The following is a 21,341-nucleotide window of genomic DNA, read 5'->3' on the forward strand; positions in this document are numbered from 1 at the left end:
TGTCAGTTGTTCTAATCTTAAACAGCGTCATAAATGTTTTCTATGTAAAATCCTAATCTGCACTATAGCTGTAAAGGCCTTCTTGAGTAAAAACTGCAATATTTACGTGTGAAATGTAGTGAAGTAGAAATATAAAGCTTCCAGAAATGGACATTCTAAAGTTTAGGTACATCAGAATTGTAGTCAGTTTCAGCACAGTGACTGAGTAAATGTGCTTAGTTACATTCCACCACAGCTAATTTCAGTGTTTGTTAATTTTCCTTCAGTTCGATTGTTCTGTCATCGACAGTGCCAGTGCGACACACATCGTTTCCTCGGCGTGCGATTGACGATGCCTCGGACGCTCTTGTTTTCGTGGGGAGAACGGTGACAGTCAGTAACCGGAAAGCTCGATTCATTTTCGGGAATCGGTGAAACAGATCCGAACAGGCCAACGTGTATACTCCTTCTCCAACCCCTCCAGGTGGCTGTCGGGCCAAGTGTGGCTCATGGGAAGAAATTTAAATACTTATTTATCTCGACTTTAAAGGTTTCAAACTCTAGAAATGGTTTTAGCTTCAGTTGTTATTATTGTTGTTTTCTGACAAACAGTCTAATTCAGCATTAATTAGGCTTAAAACGTGTCTCATTCCTATTTTCAGTTGTAAAACTGAAGTAATTAGGGCGGTCGGGGAGCCCCAGGTGTGCGTTTCTTCAGTAACGGCTGCGGTGCGAAGACGAGCTCAAACGGACGATTCGTTCACGGGTCGCGCACTAAAGACAGCGGCCACCGTCAGCGCTGCTGGAGTCCGACACCAAGCGGTGAGCTAAAATGTCTCCATAAAGGCAAACAGCTGAATTAGGAATACCAACCGAGGACTACTTATTGTCGGTGGTTAGGTATTTAACTGCTCGTTAACGTCGGCGCTAGCTCGGTGGCTAGGTGCTAGCTAACGACAATAAGGTGACATCACAGACCGAGCCGACCGCGGCCTGGTTCTGCTGTTAGCCCGGTGATTGACAGCCTGACAAGCAGCGAGGTGGGCGGCTGTTGTTCTCTGTGTCCCCAAGGTTTAGTTATGAGCGGGTCTTTCTCCGTAATGTGCCGCGGGTGGCCAGCTGTAGTTAGCCGTGTGTCCGTGCTGCTGCTGCCCGCACAGAGCCCGAGTCGTCGTGAATTAACATCAGCATCCACAGCGTGTGGCGGCTCTGTGGCCTGCTGCGGCGGGTACCAGCCCCGGGAGCAGACTCTCAGCGTCCGGGTGATTTACCTGCAATCAGACCTTCGGTAGCGTCAACAGGCTCTTGACGTGTTAGTTATTTGCAACAGGCAGAGGTGTTGAATACAGCATTCAGTGTGTTGTGTTAAAGATGTCAACAAGGACTGTGTACGGTTCAAGTGGCAGTGACGATGCAGAGGACGGTGTAAGATGGTCGTTTTGTTGCACATTGTATTTAAAGAAGATATAATTTCTGACATGTGGAGTGGGTGTGTTGTGTAGCAGGGTGCTTAATACCACAACCCCCTGAGTAATACCAAGACAGTGCAGCACTAAGAAAAGTGTTCACGTACCAAGGGTGTGATTTAGCGTGCGATGGATTTATTTCTTTTCAATTAATCCTACTGATGCCAGTGTCCACACTCATAATAAGACTTTGTATTGGTAGCATTGATGCTTTGGGAATTGAGATGAGTGGTTTTGGTCAGCACATCAAGTCAGTTTTTTAGTACACAGTCCAGAGCAGAGGTGTCCAAACTGTTCCACAAAGGGCCGTGTGGCTGCAGGTTTTTGTTCCAACCAAGCAGCAGCACACCAGACTTGACTCATTTAATCATCTGATCTTCAGACAGCTGATTGGTCAAACTGTGTGCTCATGATTGGTTGGAACTAAAACCTACAGCCACATGGCCCTTTGTGGAAAAGTTTGGACACCCCTGGTCTAGAGAGATGGGAAACAGAGGTTCCCTGGCCAGGTATTGAACTGTGGACACTCCCAGTGAGTTCTTCTTTTAATGTGTAAAATATCAGAAAACATTAGCAGTTGTTCTATTATTCTCCATGGAGAAGGACTGTAACTAATGATTATTACCATTATTAATTAATCTCCTCGTGTTTTCCAAGTTTACCAGTTAAATTCATAAAATGTTAGAAAATAGTGAAAAATGCCCAAAACAGTTTCCTGTAGCTCAGGCTCATGTCTCTGAATTGCTTGTTTTGGCTCAGCAATAGTCCCAAATGTAAAGATATTAAAGACCTCTCACATAAGACACAGAAACCCACCTGAATGTTATTAGTATCACCTGTGCTTTTCCTACACTGACAAGCCAAGATGTCTGCTGTGGGGAAAAAAAGGCTCATTAGAAGCTGGAATTTCTGAGCATGTAGTATTTTTGGTTGAAAAATCAGTTATCACTGAAAATAGTTGCATGTTGTTCATTTGTCTAAATAATTTATTGATTATGCTGCACTAAAGAGCATTTACAGCTCCAAGATTTGTCTCTATGTGCAACCGGCACCACATTCTTGTCTCTGTTCTTGTCAACTAAAGCGAAGAATAGTTCAGAGATTATGGAAATAAGGTCTGATGACTGCTTTCAAGTTGATCTTAAATTCATTTGTCTGCTGCAGTGAGAGCACCTGACCATAAAGTGGCTCATTAGAGACTGGTGTTTGGTCTCACAGCGAGCTGTGAGTTTTTCTCATGTTCTCCAGACTGTGCTTCTCTATCTCAGTCTTTGTTTATCTATCCTTCCGGCCACCCACACTCATGCTCAGAATTTGGCCCACATCAGTTCCCAGTCAAACAAGATTTTAGTCTACACAGCTTCTGCCCTTGACAGGTTGTTTTGCTGTCTTCTCTCTGAGATGATCACAAAAACCCCCTGGAATCCTTTTGCTGAATCTGCTTAGCTCCATTACATTTTTGTGCAAACAGTGATAATTAGTTTTATGAATCAGCTCTTGAGAATTTGTTTAAGTCTAAACTTGGTTAGACTTAATTGCAGTTTTTCTATGCCATGACTAACACTAAATACATGTGGCATTATGTGACCACATTAGTTGCATAAGGTGATGATGTAGGCCTATTAAGTTGATTCTCATAAACTGCACCACTGAACGCTAAAGCTTCGAACCAAACATGAAACATCCCAGGCTAAAAAAGCAGATTTGCTAACTACTTAATGTTGTTCATCTCTGTTTTAGTCACAGTCATAATAGACGTCATTGTGCCTGTTCCCTTGTGAGTGAATTGGGATACACTGCATGGTTGAGGTTAGGCAGCAGTGGCTGGCTGTGTTGTTTTTGTACAGCCCACCAAAGCACCCGTGAGAAGCCAGGAGGTCCTGGATCACCAGAGGAAGCCAGTGGCGTGTACTCTACCCCTCTGGTTCTCAGGATGCAGGAGGGGCTGATCAATAGGACCGCCTGCCTGCGTCCAGACTCAACTAGCTGTTTTGGACCATACCTCAAAGGAGAGGCTTGGATTTCTTGGGAAACTTTTCCTTCTTGTACACTGTAAATATTTTGCCTCCTTTACCCGCTCTCTCATGCTGCTTACCAAGTGTGTTTCCCCTGCTCAGAGCACACACCCCTGTTCTCTTGGCTTGCTGTTTGATCTTTGATGCAGGCCTGCCTGTTTAAAGAATATCAAAGAAGAATGGCCTACTCTAGCTTATCCTCACCAGCAGGACAAGTCCAGGCCTACTTCTCAGAGCTTCATGAGGTTATTTTCACACAGATTTAAGCAAAACTCAGTTGGCTATGCAATCTCGAGCATTTAGAGCACATTTCATGTGGTGAAATGTTCTGGATCTGTTTCACAGGCTTGAGTCCATCAGTAACTGTTGGTTCAGTACATTACTGGATGGCACAGGTGCAGTGACTTGGCTCCTTGTTGACTGCTACATCACACTTCCTGTTTTGGCATGTAGGTGTGCAGCAGTGGATAGAGACACAGTGTGCTGTCTCTTTGTTTACTAATAGCCCTCATACTGTCATGTGATGTTCTCGCGGTTGAGGGTGAGATAGCTGAGCAGCAGTCAAGAGCAATGGAGACCTCACACTGAACAGTCCTGTTTTCTTTTGCTAGCTGAGAATTTTTGATAGAACTAGAAAGAGAACCTCAGGCTCAGCTTTGAGACTGAAACCAGCGATTTAAGTCTGAATTTCTCAGATCTTTCTCATTTCAGCAGTTTGACTTTATTGTCTAAACTTTCTTACCATATCACTCACTGTCATTTTCCATTCTGTTTCACAGGTGAGCGGCCTGTCAGCCAGCCCTGTGCAGCTCTCTTTTGTTATGGATGCCTGTGCCCGTATTAGAGGAGTCCCATTAAGGTCCAGGGCCTCAGTCCGGAAAGAGGTCTGTCTATTCTGGACTTTTAGCTGGGCATTTGCACCTGATACTAAGAAGCATTTCAGCAGGATAAACTGAAATCAGATTTAACTTGCTCCCCACAAAACTGCACTTTAGTTCCACTTACAGTGTTATGTTAAAATGCTAAAAGTTGTAGGTTGTTATATAATTTGTATAAGTATGATAATTTTGTACTGTACTGTAACAGTTGTTCTTTTTGCACGCCACAGTAACGGGGTAACCTGTGTTTAGTCTAAGAAACACTGCATGTGTGTTTGCAGACTGTGCGTGACAGTGGGGCACAGAGTGTGAAGAACCTCTTCAGGAATAAAAAGGAGCTTTGCAGTGTTGGCCCAGAGCTGCCAACCAGAGACACCACAAGACTGACAGAGGTTTGTCTCACTTACACAGCACTTCAAACATATACAAAGCTCAGCCATATTCAAGCATAAGGCACATTAATCCTGACCAACAACTGTGTCCATTCAGATTCATTTTGTGTGTCTGCCTGGCCAGTGTGAAGGGGAAGATGTCACCCAACAGGTACGTTTTCATAATTATAAATTATAAAACCTAATCCTGATATGGTTGTGATGGACATTGGGTTGAAACGGGAACAAAACAAAAATAATTTGACACTGAGTATGTAGAAGGTCTTTCAGTTAGCTCATGTGCCTCCCTGTCTTCTTCCCCAGGCTCTAACATCTCTACCAGGGGGCCTGTGTGAACTTCTCAGGTCGCTCCACGTTCAGAGTCTTAAAAATGATGAGGTTCTGCTGCTCAAGGACTCCCGCAGGCTGGCAGAGCACAAAGACGCTGGGCCTCAGGTAGGCGACACGTTTCGTATTGAAGGAATGTGCTCAGTCAGCATGTCGAGCAAAGCAGAAGTGAGACGAAGGGATGTGAGGAGAGAGAATAAGGGGAAGTAAGAATGTGCAGCACCCAAGCTTTTCTGTGCCTGTAGACATGTCTATCCTAAAAAGTAGTTGTTTCCTTAAAAAAGCACCAGTTACTCAAAATTTTGACAATTTTCCTGGAAAAAAGAAATATGTTTGAAGCTAGGGCAGCTCTCAGAACAAAGACAAGTTTATTTACGCTGGAAACATGCACAAACATGGCAGATGTAATATTTTGTTTAACACTCATTAGTAAAACAGAGCAACTTTTTGAGTGATGTTATTGTTCCTAGAATTCTTGCAGTTTTTCATTACATAGTTTTCAGCTGCATGGCCTCGGCTGTCCCTGCATATAAACAGATGTACCAAGTGTTTCTCACGCCTTTGAAGAAATGCAGGTGGGACAGCCAGACAAAAAAAATGTTGTTTTTTCAGCCCACGGTTTCAGCCTGGTCCTTCCTGGTCCTGTGTGCATTGTACTGGGTTCACACAGACCCTGCAGCTCACTCTGTGGTTTTTTTCATCCGTTTCAGACAGTTAAGACCTCCCACCTTTCTGCGTTACAGTGTGGAATTGCACTCAGGGATTTTCTATTACACACACGCAACATATCGACTCACAATCAGAGTGCAGACATAGCAGTATATTTCTGGTCTTCTCACCCCCCCGCCCCCCTCTTGTGAATTCTGTTTAATATGCAAAAGGAAATAACTTTCATATTATCAGCTTGTCTTGTTCCATGTGATTATGGGACACAGTTGCTTTGACATTGCATAGACTGTCTGCCTGTTGATTACAAATGCTGTAATATTTCTGTGGATTAGCCGAATAAGCCACCAACCACCCAGACTTTCAGTAGTTTCCTTTCACATCTCTTCCTTTCTTTTGTCATTATTTCTTACTGTACTATCTTTCTCTTCCTCCAGTGTTGGTTAAAGGCTGTGTGTGTGCTGAGGCATAGCCCCAGCACTGGCGTCTACCCTCAGGCCAGTGTAGCGTCTTTGCTGGGCTTGTTGGGATGCTACATGGCAGGTGTCCGCTATGCTCTGGAGCTTCAGGCTCTTCAGAGGGGCACAGCTGAGCCCAGTCAGCCAGAGGAAGATGACACCAACCAGTCGGTCTCATCGATCGAGGATGACTTTGTCACAGCCCTGGAGCATCTGGAGGAGGATGACACAGGAGACAATCCCTGTAGGTTTAACGTCTGATGATTAGTGGCATTTAGCTGCTGTTGGTCTCGTACGTGGAGTGTCTTGTGATCCCATCATTTGAATAACAATCCAAAATGGAGACCTAAATTTTAAACCTTCTGTTTTTTTATACCATCATAATCTAAGCATAGTGAGTTTTAACTATGCATGGACGTTGCAGGGGTTTAAATTGTGGCAATTTGCTGCTAGATGGCACTAATAAGTTATTAGCTAGTTGAGATGCACTTTTTTATCCACATATAATATAAGTAAGGCTCTAGGGTTGACAGCTTTTGTGTTCCCTTAGCTTCCCTTTATCTTTTTAGTGATATTTATCTTTTCTCCTCTATTTGTATGTATTGTATTTAACCAGTTTTCTCCCATCTCTCCTTCATGTCCACCTGCACAGCTGCAGCTTCCTATCGTCATTTTAAGAAGCGTGATGTGGCATCACAGACAGTCCCAGCCCACAAGAGAAGAAAAGAATTATCAGGCTCCCGCGTTATCATCAGCTCATCTTCGAAGAAGTATTTGGCCAAACATAGGTCAGGTCCAGATGTATCCGTCACGGTGCAGAGATCATCAGGTGTGGAATCCCAGTGGACTTACTGCAGTCCTGGAGCTCGTCTCCCTTCACCTATGATTCATGTCAGTGAATCAGAGGAGTCAGACTGCTCTAGCCCCAGTCCAATCATTTTCCTGGACGAGGTGGGCTACCAGAAGAGCCTGCTGGCCAAGCTGGATATCCCCCAGGTGCCAGGAGGACCTAGAGAGCGAGTTGAAGACTCAGACTCTGAAGTCAGTGAATTCTTTGACAGTTTTGACCAGTTTGATGACCTGGAGGACCTGAGCTCAGAGAGCTGCACTCTTGCCCTGCCTCTGGACACCATCAGTGCCCCATCCGCTCAGAAGAAGTCAGCTGAGTCGAGCACCGGTGGGTTGGCATCCAAATATGTTTCTAGGGGCTGCTCAACCAAGGGAATGAATCCTCACCGCTTTGACCAGCCCACTCTCCCAGCCAATGTGAAAAAACCCACTCCTCTGAAACCAGGCTCTCCTTACTCACTTCACTCTGAGGTGCCTGACTCCCCTCGACCGGTGCAGACCCCATCTGAGGAGAATGGTGGCCCACTATTCAGTCCTGTCAGCTCCTCGGCCTTCAGCCCTCTGGTGGACTCTAGTGGGCCGCTTGAATACTTTTGGAAGACACATGAGGATGGACAGGACAGCTCAGAGCTACGTAAACCCCAGGATCTCTGCTCTCTGTATAAGACCTACTCAGACTTTGCCAGCAGTCTGTCCAAAGAAATTCTGGGATCTGTTTGTGGCAATCAGTCTGCTGTGGACATCAGTGACAACAAGAATCTTAGCTGCGTCTGCCACAAGGAATTTAAGAACCCTTCGGGTTACTTGATGAAGCTCTCAGAAATACAAGAGACTGTAACAGTGGACAAGCTGCAGAAGAAGCCTCAGTCTCTGAAGGATGGCATTCAGAGGTTTGCCACCGACCTGGTGGAAATGAGCCTGGGCAGTGCCTTGCGAGACCTCCAGAAAGGTGTGTCCTCCTGTACCACAACCTTGTGTCACTTAGCTGCACGGCTCACTTCGTCAGTGTTTCAGATGGCCTTCCATGAGATTGGTATGCGCCATGCCTATGTGTTGAAGGAACGAGCAGTCAATGGATTAGCTGGCTTCCTGGTCGGAGAGGCTGTGTCTGGGGCGCTGAAAGAGTTCCTGACGGTGAAAAAGCAGATTTTCCACAGCACAGTGACACGTTTTGCCGCTGACCTGGCTGAAGAACTTGTGTTTGAAGGCATTATGGAAGTGTGTCAGTTCTCCCACCCCTCAACCCCTCTTACACCAAGTGACTGGTCCTTTGGCCACAGGCAAGAAGAAGAGGAAGAGGAGGAGGTGGTTTCCTCCTATGCCTCAGACTTGTCAGAGTCCGTAATCCAGGAGGCCTTCATAGAGCTCTCTCAGGCTGATGTTGCCTTCACTAGCCAAGCAGCTATTAGTGTGTCTTTAGACAACATCTGTTATGTTAGTGCAGAGAACACTAGCACTCACACCTGCAGTACCTTTGCTAACCAGCAGGTTGTAAGTGCCAGCTCAGCTGCAGAGGTTCCAGGGCCCTCAGGAGAGGATGCTACCTGTACGGTGAAGAAAGCCCTGTTCACCGTATCAGGCATGGCCAGCTGTATTCCTGTGCCCCAGGCAGGCCAAGCCCTCTCCCACCTCCAGGATTCTGAAGAGGCCTGTCAGTATAAGTCTAGTTCATCAGATACCCCACAGTCCAGCCCCAAAAGAATAACTGTGTCTTCCTCTGACACCGCCACATCCACACAAACTCACCTTTACAGTCATGGAACTCAGACCCCCATACCTGAAGGAGGACCCACCCAAGGAAAGTCCCCATTCCAAAACTTCTCGGGCAACATGGTGGATATGATAGTAACTGAGGCTTGTGAGCTAATAACTGCTTCCAAGATGAAGAAGAGTTTTGGTGACTGTGCTGATTTCTTTACGAAGACAATTGGAAGCCGAAGAGGCTCTTCTTCCAAGCAGGAGACGCTAAATTTTGAGGCTCCTGATTCCCCGTCGAAGCAAGGAGCCGGCAGCGAATGTTTCAGATATGGCTGCAGAGATTCTGGGTATGTTAGGATGGGTGTCTCTGTTGAGCAAGCAACAGACCTTAGCACTCCTCACATGTCCTTTCAGACAGGCTCTGAAAGCCAGAGGAGATCCAGCTGTGAGTTAGATCCTAGGACCAGTGGTCTGGTTGAAACACAGTCTGTAATCATGCACACTCTGGACGTGCCGGGTACCAACATGGGTGGACAAAGGAGGGTATCTGTCCCTGTGGATGCCTCAACTCCAACCTCTGGCCAAAAATCGGATGGGACTCCTGGCACTCCTCCTTCTACCCCCCATCAGCCCAGTGAAGTGTCCAAGGAGAAGCAGATAAAACAGTTCTCCAAGAAGCTGAAAAGCAAACTGGCCAAGGAATTTTCCCCTGCTACGCCCCCTCCCACCCCTCACTATCAGCCGGAGCCTGGCCCAGGGCCCAAAGACATCACCCCTGAGGCAGACAAAGCAGAGTTCATGCTCAAACTGATGAGGTCTCTCTCTGAGGAGGCAGATGGCAATGAGGATGACGAGGAGGAAGAACCCGCAGAAGAGGGTGGTGTTGGTGGCACCAACCGTTGTTCAGAGACAGGGGGTGGGCGGCATGAACCGAACCGGATGTCTGCTCGCCGAATGTCCAACAAAGAAGCTCTCCACTATGCTGAGAGGTTGGCTTGTCACATTGTCTCCATGGCAACAGAGATGGACACACTGGGAGCGGCAGAAGAGGAGGGAGAGATGAGCAAGGGCAGCGAGAGGAGGAGAGACAGTGTGGCTCAGTTCTCAGAGCAGACGCTGAACACCTTGTGGGTGTATGCTGGGGAGGTGGCAGGAGAGGTGATCAACGATGTGAAGAGGATGGTGAGCTCTGGACAGCAGTGTCCATATCACAGAGATCTCAGACGAAGAAGCTTGGACCGATCTAGCTCTGAATGTTTACATCACCACCTCCACCACCAGTCTCAACCCAGTACAGACCAGAACAGAGACTGGAGGGTAGGCAGGCTGGCTGAGCAGTGGAGCAGTGACCTGATAGCTTCTGTCTTTCGGTCTCCTGCCTCCACTTCGAGTACCGTGTCCAGCTCCAGCTCTGGCCTGTCCTCGGAGTATCCCAGCTGTGAGAGTGTGACAGATGAATATGCTGGCTACCTCATCAGGGTACTGAAAAAGGAGGGCGGTAGCAGGGAGTTGGTCCTAGACCAGTATGCGAGCCGTTTGGCCTATCGCTCCATAAAATTAGGCTTGGCTCATGCCAGTCGCAAGATCAAGCAGAGATCCTCCAGCACCCGCCTTCACTCCTCCAAGTCACTGCCAGATGAGTGGAAAGCTTCTGGTATTGAGGTCTCACCACTCAAGGACAGAGCAGAATCGGTGGTCTGTCCCTCAGGCGAGGATGCTCAGTGCTGTTGCAGGGACTCTGAAGAGCAGAGTCAGAGGGAGTACATGGATCTGGTCAACTTTGCAGAGTCTTTAGCTTATAACATCACTTGTGATGTCACACGCAAGCTGCACCTGTCCTCTGCACGGCTGCCTAAGTCTCTCACTGACTCTTGTCTTTATAAGAAATCCAAACTTGAAGACATGGCAGAGAATCTCATCAGGAACTCCTTCTCCTGCCCCCTGTTGTCCAAGGAGGGTAAGAGCAGGCATTACCACAGTACAGGAAGCCTGTATGATGGAGGCTACAGCAGTAGAGTGATGCAGGTCATCGAGCATTATGCCAGCAAGATAGTGGATGACACTTTGAAGATGAGCCTGGCTTCAGTTGGTCATTCATCCCGGGAGCATCAGAGGACCCAAGGCCATGACAGACACTCTCACACCCAGAGGTTGTCTGAGGGGCCAGCAGAGGGCCAAGCTCTGGGGGAGAGGACGTGCCGTTATTGTCAGATCCAGGAGTGCCCATACTGCACCAAGCACAACAGGCGCCACCAGCCTGTATTACAGAGGAGGAAAAGGGGGCCAGAATGTCAGGCAAGGTCTGAGCGGCTCTCTAGCCTGGACATTCCTGAAATCCACATTGACCTGGACCACAGGGCAGCATTTGCAGAGGAGATGGTGTCCATGGCAATGGAGACAGCTAAACGTGAGCTTAGCAACACCAGCCTTAATGCCGACAGTGGCATCGGTCATGATGGAACCAGCTACGCTGAGAGCCTGACTGCTGAGATCATGACGTCAGCCCTGTCCAACATCTGCCAGGCTGCCAGCATCAGGTACACACACCTAGCTTCACATCAGTTCCTCTTATCGTAGCAGCTTTTTTAAATTTGCTTAATATTGATTAATAAATTGGTCATTTGTAAAAATCTGGTGCTTTGTAAGTGTAAATATTTGCCTAATTTTTAAAGCCCTCTCTTTTTTCTCCTTCCTCTGTGCATTTAGCTCTCCAGGGAGAGAAGCCACAGAGTCCACTGTGTCCCAGCAGCTGAGTGTAGGAGATGACAGTCTGGGCAGCTGGTCCAACCTGAGCTTTGAGGATGAGCACCCAGACGACAACAGCAGCTTCCTCCACCTCAGTGACAGGTATACAACCTCTAGCTCTCTCATCCATAGCAAGCTTAGCAAACCAAATATCCAGTTACCTGCAGAGCACACGGGTGCTGTCTCCCTTAGTGTCAGTACTTTACTGTAATAATAAATAATGAATGCAGCATTGCACATTACCAGACTCTTAACCCACTTGTCTCTTGAAGGGATATATTGGTGTGGGTCACATTAGGCTGTAATGTGTTCTTTAATACACTTGGGGATTAAATATTGCTGTAACATTAATAATCCTGATTGAAATATTTCTGTCTTATTTTTTGCACAGGATCTTTTCAGTATTTCAAAAGCATAAGTCATTTTTTATTCAACATACACCAAATTAGATGATTATTCATTTTAGCTCTGGGTCTCCCTTTCTTTCCTTTTATTTATTTATTAGATAAAGTCACACAATCTACATCACATCAGCAGTGACTCATGGATACTAACAAATAAGCAGATATCTGTACAAATACTTCAGGAGCATCATTTAGGCTCAGGTGTGGGACAGCTTGGGTACAGTTTAGTTTTCCCAGTGTTTGGCAGAAAGTATGCAGCGATAATTTTTTGGGAACAACAGGTGGCTCACTCTCCTGACTCAGCCTCATATCACACTGTCTTTCTTTATTTCATCTTTTAATCTAAACAATCTAATGATGGTTTCTGTGGAATATTTACAAGATGACGACAACATAGGAGAAGAATTTGAATTAGAATTCAAACACTTACAAAGTGGCACGTGAGGATCAAAGCAGTGAATCAGCACTGTTGAATTATCTGGGGACAGTGCTCATGTGGGTTTAATATTTCAGTTTGAAGCAGTAGAATTTGTTTCTGTGTAGTCCTGGACTGGAGGTTTCCCAAGGTCAGCACCGGGCACAGTGTATGGTTTTAGACTCCTCTGCCAAAAGGCAATTTTCTCTGATTTGTGCAAATGTTGCATTATATCTGTAACGGATATGTTGTTAAAGATTTTATGTATCTGTCAGTGCAGCCGAGTTTGTGAAATACACCACAAGGAAGAGGACCAAGCAGTAGTTGTGACAGTAAAAAGGGTGAGAGTGGGAGCAAGTGAGTGAGCCCGAGTATCTGCGCTCTCAGTAACAAGGTCGCATACTCTCTGGTCTCTGGGAATTAGGCTGTTGACATTTCTGGCATAGGTTACTATCTCTATGGAAGCAAAACTGACAACATTTCAGATTCTTTCCCAAGATACAAAGAGGAACACAGTGTGTTAGCAGCTATTTTGGCCATCAGGACCAAGTTAATGTATCATAATATTTTCTAAAGGTGTGTCCTTGAGTGCTCTCTTCACTTCAGGCATTGTTTCTACAGGAACAAAGTCCACCACGTGTAATTCATTAGACGTTTCAAAGGGCTTGTGCTGCCATTCTCACTCTGTATAGGAAATAAAGGAGGGGGAAAAATCACCTGTGAGGGTTTATTGGCACATTGAACATGATGATTGACTAAATGAACACGCTCCCAGGATGTGTCATCCCGTCAAACCACAGGGAGAAAGCTGTAGCTGAGGAAATGCAGATTAATGGAGGTATTTTTAGATATCAGAAATGTTCCTCCCTGCAGCCTGACTGAGAGCGCTGCACGCCACAGTCTGCAGGTTCCAGCCAGCAGGTTAATCAATGACTAATTACAGAGAGAGTGTACGGTGTTGTGCTTCTGTTGCCAGCTGGTTGTCCTGGTGGAACCCACAGGATTAACTGGATTATGTGAGTACAAGAATGAAATGATCTCACATCGTAGGCCTTTAGCAACAAATTGTCTCGATCAACATTACAGATGATTCAGTGGGACGTGGTGGAAAAATCTGCATCATTTGAAGGATCCTCCTCTGTTTTGAACCTCACCTGACATTTAAAGGATTATTCCAAATGCCAGAAATTGTCATCAATCTGCGTATTGTTTGTTGAAGCTACATGACGGATATGGTCATTATAGCAAATGAGATGAAACTGCTTATTATATCCTGATCTTTGTTTCATCTCAGCCATTCTCATGTGATCATGTCACTATCAGTCTTGCAGTGGTGCGTTACCTGCCTTCTCTCTCCAGCAGCAATGGGAACAGCAGTAGCTGGAGCAGTCTGGGCCTGGAGGGGGAGGCGTGTGAGGAGCGCATGTCATTCTCCCCCTCTGACAGGTTGGTCAGCAGCTGGATGAAGTGACTAACCTTCCAAAAACACCTGGGGTTTCACCTAGAATGGGACAAAGAAGTAATTGGGTCACTGAATTTACTATGACGCTAAAACTAAGTAAAAGAGCATGTGACAGATCCATCAGTGGAAAATTTCAGCAGGAAATTGGAAGCAGAGAATTGTTTCATCATCTGAAAATGATCTACTACATCGCACAACAACATTTGATTTGCACTTTGTCTCATACTAGGAACCACCAGCCCCTTGCATGACCACACTAAAGCTCCAAACATAAATAGGCTTGACATGTCATATGCTTATTGATGCTAACTTCAGCTTGTGATGTATTGTCAAAGTTTTGCTGGTTTGTTATTACATGCACGTAGTTTAGTTGCTTGATAATTATGTTTTGGGGGCTCTTGTCCTCTTTGCTTAACAGTTTAAACCCACCAGTAGGTTCAGATACACTGCAGCAGGCTGGTGAATGTGTTGATGCTTCGATCCATGCAGCCGCTTGTTTCAGCTCGTAGCAGCGCAGTACCATCAATCAACATGTTCATCAACACACTCTTGTTGTAGGAAATTCCACTCGAGGTTCAGAGTCAACTACTGAACAACGATCTTGCAAAAAACTCGCCACATTTACTTTATCCTGCTAACAGCTTCCATGTTTTCTGGGTTTTATTTTCAATCAGCACGGTTCATGAATTCAGTTCTGTTTGGCAGCTGACAACCAGCTCTCAGATGTCAGAGCTTCCCACAGACGTCTGAATGCACCAACCAGACAATCAGCGTCTCACCACTGCGTGATCAGTACTGACAAAATAATTAAGAGGACAAAATATTCAGTGTAATGAATAGCCTGACTCCAGAGGGTTTGTGCATGTTGATGTTGTTACTGGTCTACCATCAGCTGAAACCGGTGGCTTCCTAAAATGTAGAAAAACTGAAAAGGGCTAAAACTTGAAAAACCACTGTTATGGTCCTTTTTGTGTTGATGGAAAAATGTGACTGTACAGAAAGAGAAAAAACGTCTACTTTAAAGAGTAACCTAAATCCAAACCCACATCTGCTGATGAAAAGCAGAGAGGACTGGAACAGCCATCACACATTTCCTTTAATGTTTATACTGTGATAACTTTCACTATGATATCTTTGAGTTTTTAAGTCAGTTGATCTTTCAGGTATTTAGTTCACTGGATCAGACAAACAAAGACAGTTCTGCCTGTAACGCTCGTCCACAAACACGTTTTCCGAGGATTTTTCAGAAAATGTATCATATCACAATATATACTCATATGTGCAATTATAAAATAAGGTATGAGGTAATAGACGTTTGTTATATCACCCCCTCCGCAGACAGAATAGCAATTGGCTGACTCAGTTCCTGCCATTAGGTGGCAGGTTTCTCACAGAGTCAGGTTTGTGGTTTAGTTACTTGTAAACATGGTAATTAAAAACATGTTAAGATATGTTTGAAAAAAAAAAAGAACTAAGATGGCCGTCTAGGAAAGTCAAGGCTCCAGTCGGTCACTGTTGGCTGGCTTTTATCACAGTTTTATTTACGGAAAAATATAAAATTATTTTTTAATCGTCATCTACAGCAAATGCTGGACCACTGGTGGGTTTATGCTCTTCAGGCGCTGTCATTAACGGCCATGTGTGATAGATAAAAGTGACATTACACAGGTTTTGTCCTTTAATGCATGCCTTTGTAGCTGGTGGTGCCCTCTGTCCTCCTCATCTCTGTTTTGACAGTGTCACTGCTGCTTCATGAACCTTTTCATAAAAACAGTGAATGTGAGAAGCTGCCTTAGTCGTCCTCCCTCTGGAAAGAAAGTGATATCCTTATATCACATCGAGCAGAGTCTGGGTGTCTGTAGCCGTGGGCTGTGTCAACAAGACTGTGATTAACAATCTTATAAAGTGGAGAAATGACTGTTTACCTCTTGGCACGTCACACAGCAAATATTTGCGCAATTGACAGAATGGATATTGAGTAGATTTTCAGCATGGGGAAAAAAAAAAATCAACTTTCACACTGATCAAGATGTTCTGTTAGTCATTGTGTCTTAACTGACAAAAGACACTGATACAGGAAAGTAAATTTACTGGAATGTAGAAAGAACTTTGCCTGGAAACATGCAGCATAGTTCCCTCAGTGTGTCTCAGATGTCTTTGATCAGATTGATTGCAGTGCTTCTGTGCTTAAATCAAAGGCTGGCAGCTTAAGCATGCTTATTGTCATTTGTATGTCCTCCCAAGCAGCTTAGTCTCTCGCTCATTGTCTCCCTTCTCACTAACCTGTGTGACATTTCTCATCCAACAGTGACAATACAGAGGACAAGGAGACTGAGGTCAAAGAGGAATCCAGTGGTAAGGATACTTTACTGCAGCTTTACCTTTTATTTGGCCATAGTCAGTAAATTAAATAAAAGTTCAAACTTCTTAAAAATGCAGGTTTGGACACAAAAAAAAAGAATCCAAATCAAACAGTTTAACATAGCACACTTTAGGACGGCAGAGGGGAATGGGGAAAAGCCGACCCCCTCTTAATTTGAGGTCTTGCTCTTTCCGCTCTTTGAGATTCAGAACAGTTGGCCTTGATTTCAGATAGCTGCATACGTCTGCCTGTCTGGGTATGTTGTAGCCGGGGATTTTACCACCCCCATATTTAGCCACTAATGCTCATTCATCCCCTCCACTCCCTCCACCGTTGCTCCGCTCATGATTCGTTATGTGTGTGTCAAACCAGAGCAGCCCCCAGTGAGGGGGTCGGGGGGGTGGGGGGGCTCCTCATTGGGTCTGTGGAGTTCTGTGGGAGCGTGGGAACCCAGCACTGAGAGAGGAGAGAGCTCGGGCAGCAAAGGACTGTTACATATTACCCTTGGTGTATCCACATATGTTTGAGACGTGCTTTAGAGGAAGAGAACACACTCTGAAAATGTGCCATAGAAAAACATGTGAGGACGATTGATCTTGAATTAACCACGTGTGTCTGTGCTGCAGGGACTCTCTGTGTGGACAGGACTCAGATGCAGGCTCCCAGGACTTCACTGGTCATAGTGGACTCGGATGTCAGGGAGCTTGGGCGTGGCCCTCAGCAAGTGGCCCTCGACCCCCAGCTCAGGAGCATGCTGCAGTGGGTGGCAGCCTCCGTGGCCGACATTCCCCAGATCCAGCTGAGTCCTGACAGAGAGCTGCAGCAGGTGACTGCCCTCAGTCCGTGCTCAACACTTTGATTAACCACCGTCTCAAACAGGTTTTCTCTGTGGTGTTTGTTATTAAACATCTGCACTTTCCTTCACCATGTCAGGCTGCTTCAGTGAAAGAAGAGACTGTTGGTGTTAGCTTTAAAGGTTTGTCATCTTGTATAGCGGTGTCCTTTTCTCTGCTGCAGTAGCAAGCAGGTGGAAAAACAAACAGGTGAAAACCACCAGCTATTAAAAGCTGTATGATATGATATATTCCTGCAGTAGGTACTCCGTCACTGTCCTGTTCCAAATGTGTTCATTTGACTTGGTTTTAAACCTATTTATTTATGACTGTTTGATGTTATTGCAATGTTTTTTCATACAGTTGATTTATGATATTTAGGTTGTTGCTTGGAGTTGGTTGCCTCCTTCTGAGTGATGATCAGTGTTTTCCCTTTCAGCTCCCAGCGGTGGTCCAAAGGCTTCGGGAGAGGAAGTGGAGGGTGGGAGAGCTGCTGCACACGCTGCTGCGCTACTGTGAAGAGAGTCAGATGCACAGCCAGTCCCAGGCCAGAGAGGAGGCACTCCAGGCGGGCAGAGAGCCGCACCGCATCCCCCTGTTCCAATGGCTCCTGGAGCACACCTAGGGGCCTCTCCTCTCTCCTCTCTCCTCTCTCCTCTCTCCTCTCCTCTCCTCTTCTTTCCTTAGTTCCAGACAGGGCTTTGCAAACTTCACAGCCCCTAGAGGGCACCATACAAATCAGCTGATCCAACTAATTTTCACGAATGTGGGCGGCGTGTGTTTTGCATTGCATGCTGTGACCAAGAGTACTTTTATTTTTCTTTCCACCTTCTGTTTTGTTGTTGCAGTTTCATTATTTATCAGGCTGCATCTATCATGTGTTGATTTAGTGAGCTGTCTCTCCCGCCCGCCTACACCTCTAATTCAAAGCCCTCACACCTTGCTACCATGTTGTGTGCTTGAGCTACAGAAAGAAAAGGAGAGAGAGAGAGGGAGAGAGAGAGAGAGAGGGAGAGAGGGAGAGAGGGAGAGAGAGACCCACCGCATCTGTTCCAGACAAAAATGCAGCGAGTTGAGAGAAGGAGGAGAATGTGTTTTTTGTTAGGGAATCCCCATAGCTGCTGGGCCGATGATGTCAACACACCCACAGCTCACCTCTGTGGTGGTGTTTCCACATGTTAAGAGACCAACTGTGCGTGCGCACACACACTCACACACACACACACTACAGCACACCACACCCTGGTGTTATCAGGAGGAATCCAAGATCCACTGACACTCATCAACATCAGACCATTATTCCCCTGTAGTATTCCATTGTTGTATTAATCTGCTCAGAGCTGCTGTGGAGCCCTGAATGAGTTGAATGCATCTGTAATGACTCCTCACATGTGACCTGTGAACATTAGAGGTCCTCACGGGTCCGCTCGCTTCTGAATTCGGCCTCAGCCAGGTCCAAATTCTGCTCAGTATAATCGGGCCGGGCAAGGTGTTTTACTGCCACAGGTCCTGGGTCTGTGTGTCAGTATGTCCAGTGTATACCCAAGTGTACGCAGTATCAGAATATTTGTGTTGGTTTTCCTTGGGTCTGCTCTGGTCTGGTCTGGCTGTGCTCAGGCACCCCCCCCCCCCCCCCCCACAGACCAGGTCTTTATTATCTGAGAATGAATTTATGCACAGCGGGTTTGGGCAAGTTTTCAGCAGGTTTTTCATTTTGGATCAGGTCCAACATTTAGGACCCCAGACACTATTAGCTGTGAAACCCGTCTGTAGTTTAGTAACTTGTACCTCGCTGTGGTCAGCAGAGTGATAAAAAGCGCTTGATGAAGTTGCCTCTTGCCGGTATCGGTATGTGTGTTGTATTTAAAACTTTAAAACTCTTTGCTTAGCAACAATCTCCTTGGTTGTCAAACTTAGTAAAATGCTTAGAGTGGATGATGTTTACCAGGGCGGTTCGGTAATTAAAAAAAAAAAAAAAAGTCTATTTTTGAAGGTAGAGTATCTAATCAAACATGAAATGCTGCTCAAAGCTATGAAAGAAGCCATGATGTTGGCTCTGTGTTGCCAAATGTAGCTTGTAACGTGACCCTTCTCCCTCCAGTCGGGAGTAAACGTGTGATTCTCCGGGTCTGTGTCAGTGGCCCACGTCCAGTTTGGGGGAAGATCCAGTGACGCAGATACTGGATCTTTTGGTAATTAAAGACACCGGTCTGCACCTCCAAAACCACCAACTAAAAGCATGTTCATAGCTCAGCCCTGGACTCACACACTGTGTCACCCACGCCCCACAGTCACCTTGTGGAATGAAGGACTCTGAATACCACAGCTCCCAGACAACACTACCCCCCCGACACACACGCTTGTTACTCACCAGCGCCCATGTGTACGTCCACATGCACAGCACTAACAGCTACTTGCTGCGATGCACTTTGGGTTTTTTTTGTTTTGTTTTGTTTTTTTGGATTTGGCCGAGGAGAGACTGGGCATTTCCAGTCCTGCCCTCAGACCTCTCCAGACCGGGCCTCCTTTGTGAATTCAGTCCCAGCGGTCAGTTACATGCACAGTGACCAGAACCCCCCCCCCCCCAAAAGAAGAAAGATTATTAGGTATCATTTTGATGTTTGTATTTATTGTTTTGCTTTTGTTTGGTTTGTGTTACTTTAATGAGGGACCTGAGAATGACGTGATGCTGTGAGGTCCTCCAGTTTATATCAGGTCTTTCCTTCTTTGGTTTGAAACACTGTAAAATACCACAGCCTCGCATCTATTATTATAAACTAAGTGTTTTTGGTGGTGTTCACCCGCATGGCTGAATCTTCGTTGACATTTAAAGCTCAGCATTATTCTTCTTAATGTATTGGCCTACACTAATCGAGCTGCAGTGATTCGTCTGTGTCCACACTGCTTAACAGTATGCTATAGGCCTCTGCAGATGCCTTGTCTTTTACTGCTTAATCTCTAGGCTGCCAAATGGTCATATAATCTTAAAGGTGTTCGTCCTGTATAATTTGTTTACACGCAAAAGTGAATTAATCACAAAATCCACTAAACCCAAGTCGCACCTACTATTAAAATGATAGTAGAAAAGACGACCTAGTGAAGTATTAACCTGAGAAGTGAGAGAGTGCAGATGTGTTGGTTTACATTAAAGGAATGTATTAAGAGTCATGGACTTTACACATGAAGAGAGCTCATCACAGTGTACAGATTCTCTCCCTGTGTGAATGTTTAGTTGTAGGACTTTCCCAGGTTTTTTCCAGTACCCAGCCCCCCAACGCCCTCTCTACTATTTTCTTTCTTTATCTACTTTACATTCCTGTGCATCCCAGATGACATACAGCGCTATATTGTTGTGTTTGTGAAAGCGGAATGTGTACCTGCAAAGACTCGGCTCCATTTAGAAGCAGATAATGTAAATCCAGTGTTACTTTCTGCCTCTCTCTGACCACACACAGCAAAACATTAAAAAAAAAAAAAAAAAAAGAGAGAGAGAGATGTACCTCACCTCCACTCATGTCTGTATTTTTCCTGCTTCCTTGTAAAATCCTGCCAAATAAAGATATTTAATAAATTATGTAAGTTATATAACAGTGAGTTCTCCCTAGTGGCATTGCTGAATAGTTTACACATTCTAAGCTTGAAGTCAAAAACTCTAAATTTGTTTATGTTAAAGCTTGATGTGACAATAAAGCTTTTTCATGTGCTCTTATTTATTTATTCATTTACTCATTTATTTGTTTCCTTTTAATGAAACATCCTTATATTGTCATGTTGAATATTTTTGTTTCACCGTATCATTACAGATGCTCTAACAGTCTCCAAACACAAACGTGAGTTCCGTTTTCCTTTGGCTTGATTTCAAAAATGACGGATTTTGTTGAATTTGTGATGTTTTGTGTTGAGTCATTTGTGTTTAAAAAGATTTAGGTGAATTAACTGATTAATAGATAAAGTGGACGTTTATCAGCAAACATTCCCTGAGTCCAGTTTCTAAAAGTTGCTGCTTTTCTGAGCAGGATGAGCATTTTACAGTGTGTTCTTCATTAGCAAAGCAGAGGGTCACATGAAATAAAGCAGGTGCATTTTAGATTAAGAGTTTGTTCAGATGAGCTCCCACTGAGTCAGATGCAACATATACGATCATGAACTGCAACCAGAAACTTCACCACATCAAAGCCGCTCTTACTGTCAGTGAAGAACCTGAGGGATTTGTCTCTTAAATACTTTGATGAACGTTCTTTCTCTCTTTCTGCTTGTAAATCCAGGATTGTGGAGAGTGGTGACTTATGGTGGACTCCCCAGTGACAACAGCCTGCTGGTAACTACAGAGATTCATCCAAACCTATTACAGGCTTGGCTCACAGGCCAAGGAGTGTCCACCTCTTTACTGTT

At 45.3% G+C, this 21,341-nt stretch overlaps 1 protein-coding gene across 5 annotated transcripts; it reads left to right on the forward strand.

Moving 5' to 3' along the window:
- Positions 1 to 519: 519 nt before the first annotated feature.
- On the forward strand, positions 520 to 20,487 carry akap11 (A kinase (PRKA) anchor protein 11). Of its 5 annotated transcripts, XM_041056810.1 has the most exons (13): positions 3,426 to 3,497; positions 3,806 to 3,909; positions 4,240 to 4,344; positions 4,620 to 4,730; positions 4,828 to 4,881; positions 5,034 to 5,165; positions 6,161 to 6,425; positions 6,834 to 11,265; positions 11,435 to 11,575; positions 13,652 to 13,738; positions 16,063 to 16,109; positions 16,743 to 16,942; positions 17,389 to 20,487. In XM_041056810.1, exons 3-13 carry the CDS (start codon positions 4,282 to 4,284, stop codon positions 17,572 to 17,574), a joined length of 5,718 nt encoding a protein of 1,905 aa, XP_040912744.1. In that variant the 5' UTR covers positions 3,426 to 3,497; positions 3,806 to 3,909; positions 4,240 to 4,281; the 3' UTR covers positions 17,575 to 20,487. The 5 variants fall into 5 exon arrangements, with proteins under 5 accessions (XP_040912746.1, XP_040912742.1, XP_040912745.1 ...); XM_041056812.1 differs by lacking the exons at positions 3,426 to 3,497; positions 3,806 to 3,909; positions 17,389 to 20,487 and adding exons at positions 520 to 801; positions 17,050 to 17,381; XM_041056808.1 differs by lacking the exons at positions 3,426 to 3,497; positions 3,806 to 3,909 and adding an exon at positions 521 to 801.
- Positions 20,488 to 21,341: the final 854 nt, after the last annotated feature.

The sequence above is a fragment of the Toxotes jaculatrix genome, chromosome 15 (genome assembly GCF_017976425.1).
Source record: "Toxotes jaculatrix isolate fToxJac2 chromosome 15, fToxJac2.pri, whole genome shotgun sequence".
NCBI lineage: Eukaryota > Metazoa > Chordata > Actinopteri > Toxotidae > Toxotes > Toxotes jaculatrix.

Excerpts from the sequence above, each read along its gene's own strand:
- akap11 (XM_041056808.1), top strand. The coding sequence starts at position 4,282 with ATGGATGCCTGTGCCCGTATTAGAGGAGTCCCATTAAGGTCCAGGGCC. Across the intron at positions 11,576-13,651 it reads TTCCTCCACCTCAGTGACAG|CAGCAATGGGAACAGCAGTA; the intron begins GTATACAACCTC and ends TTCTCTCTCCAG. Across the intron at positions 16,943-17,388 it reads CTGACAGAGAGCTGCAGCAG|CTCCCAGCGGTGGTCCAAAG; the intron begins GTGACTGCCCTC and ends TTTCCCTTTCAG.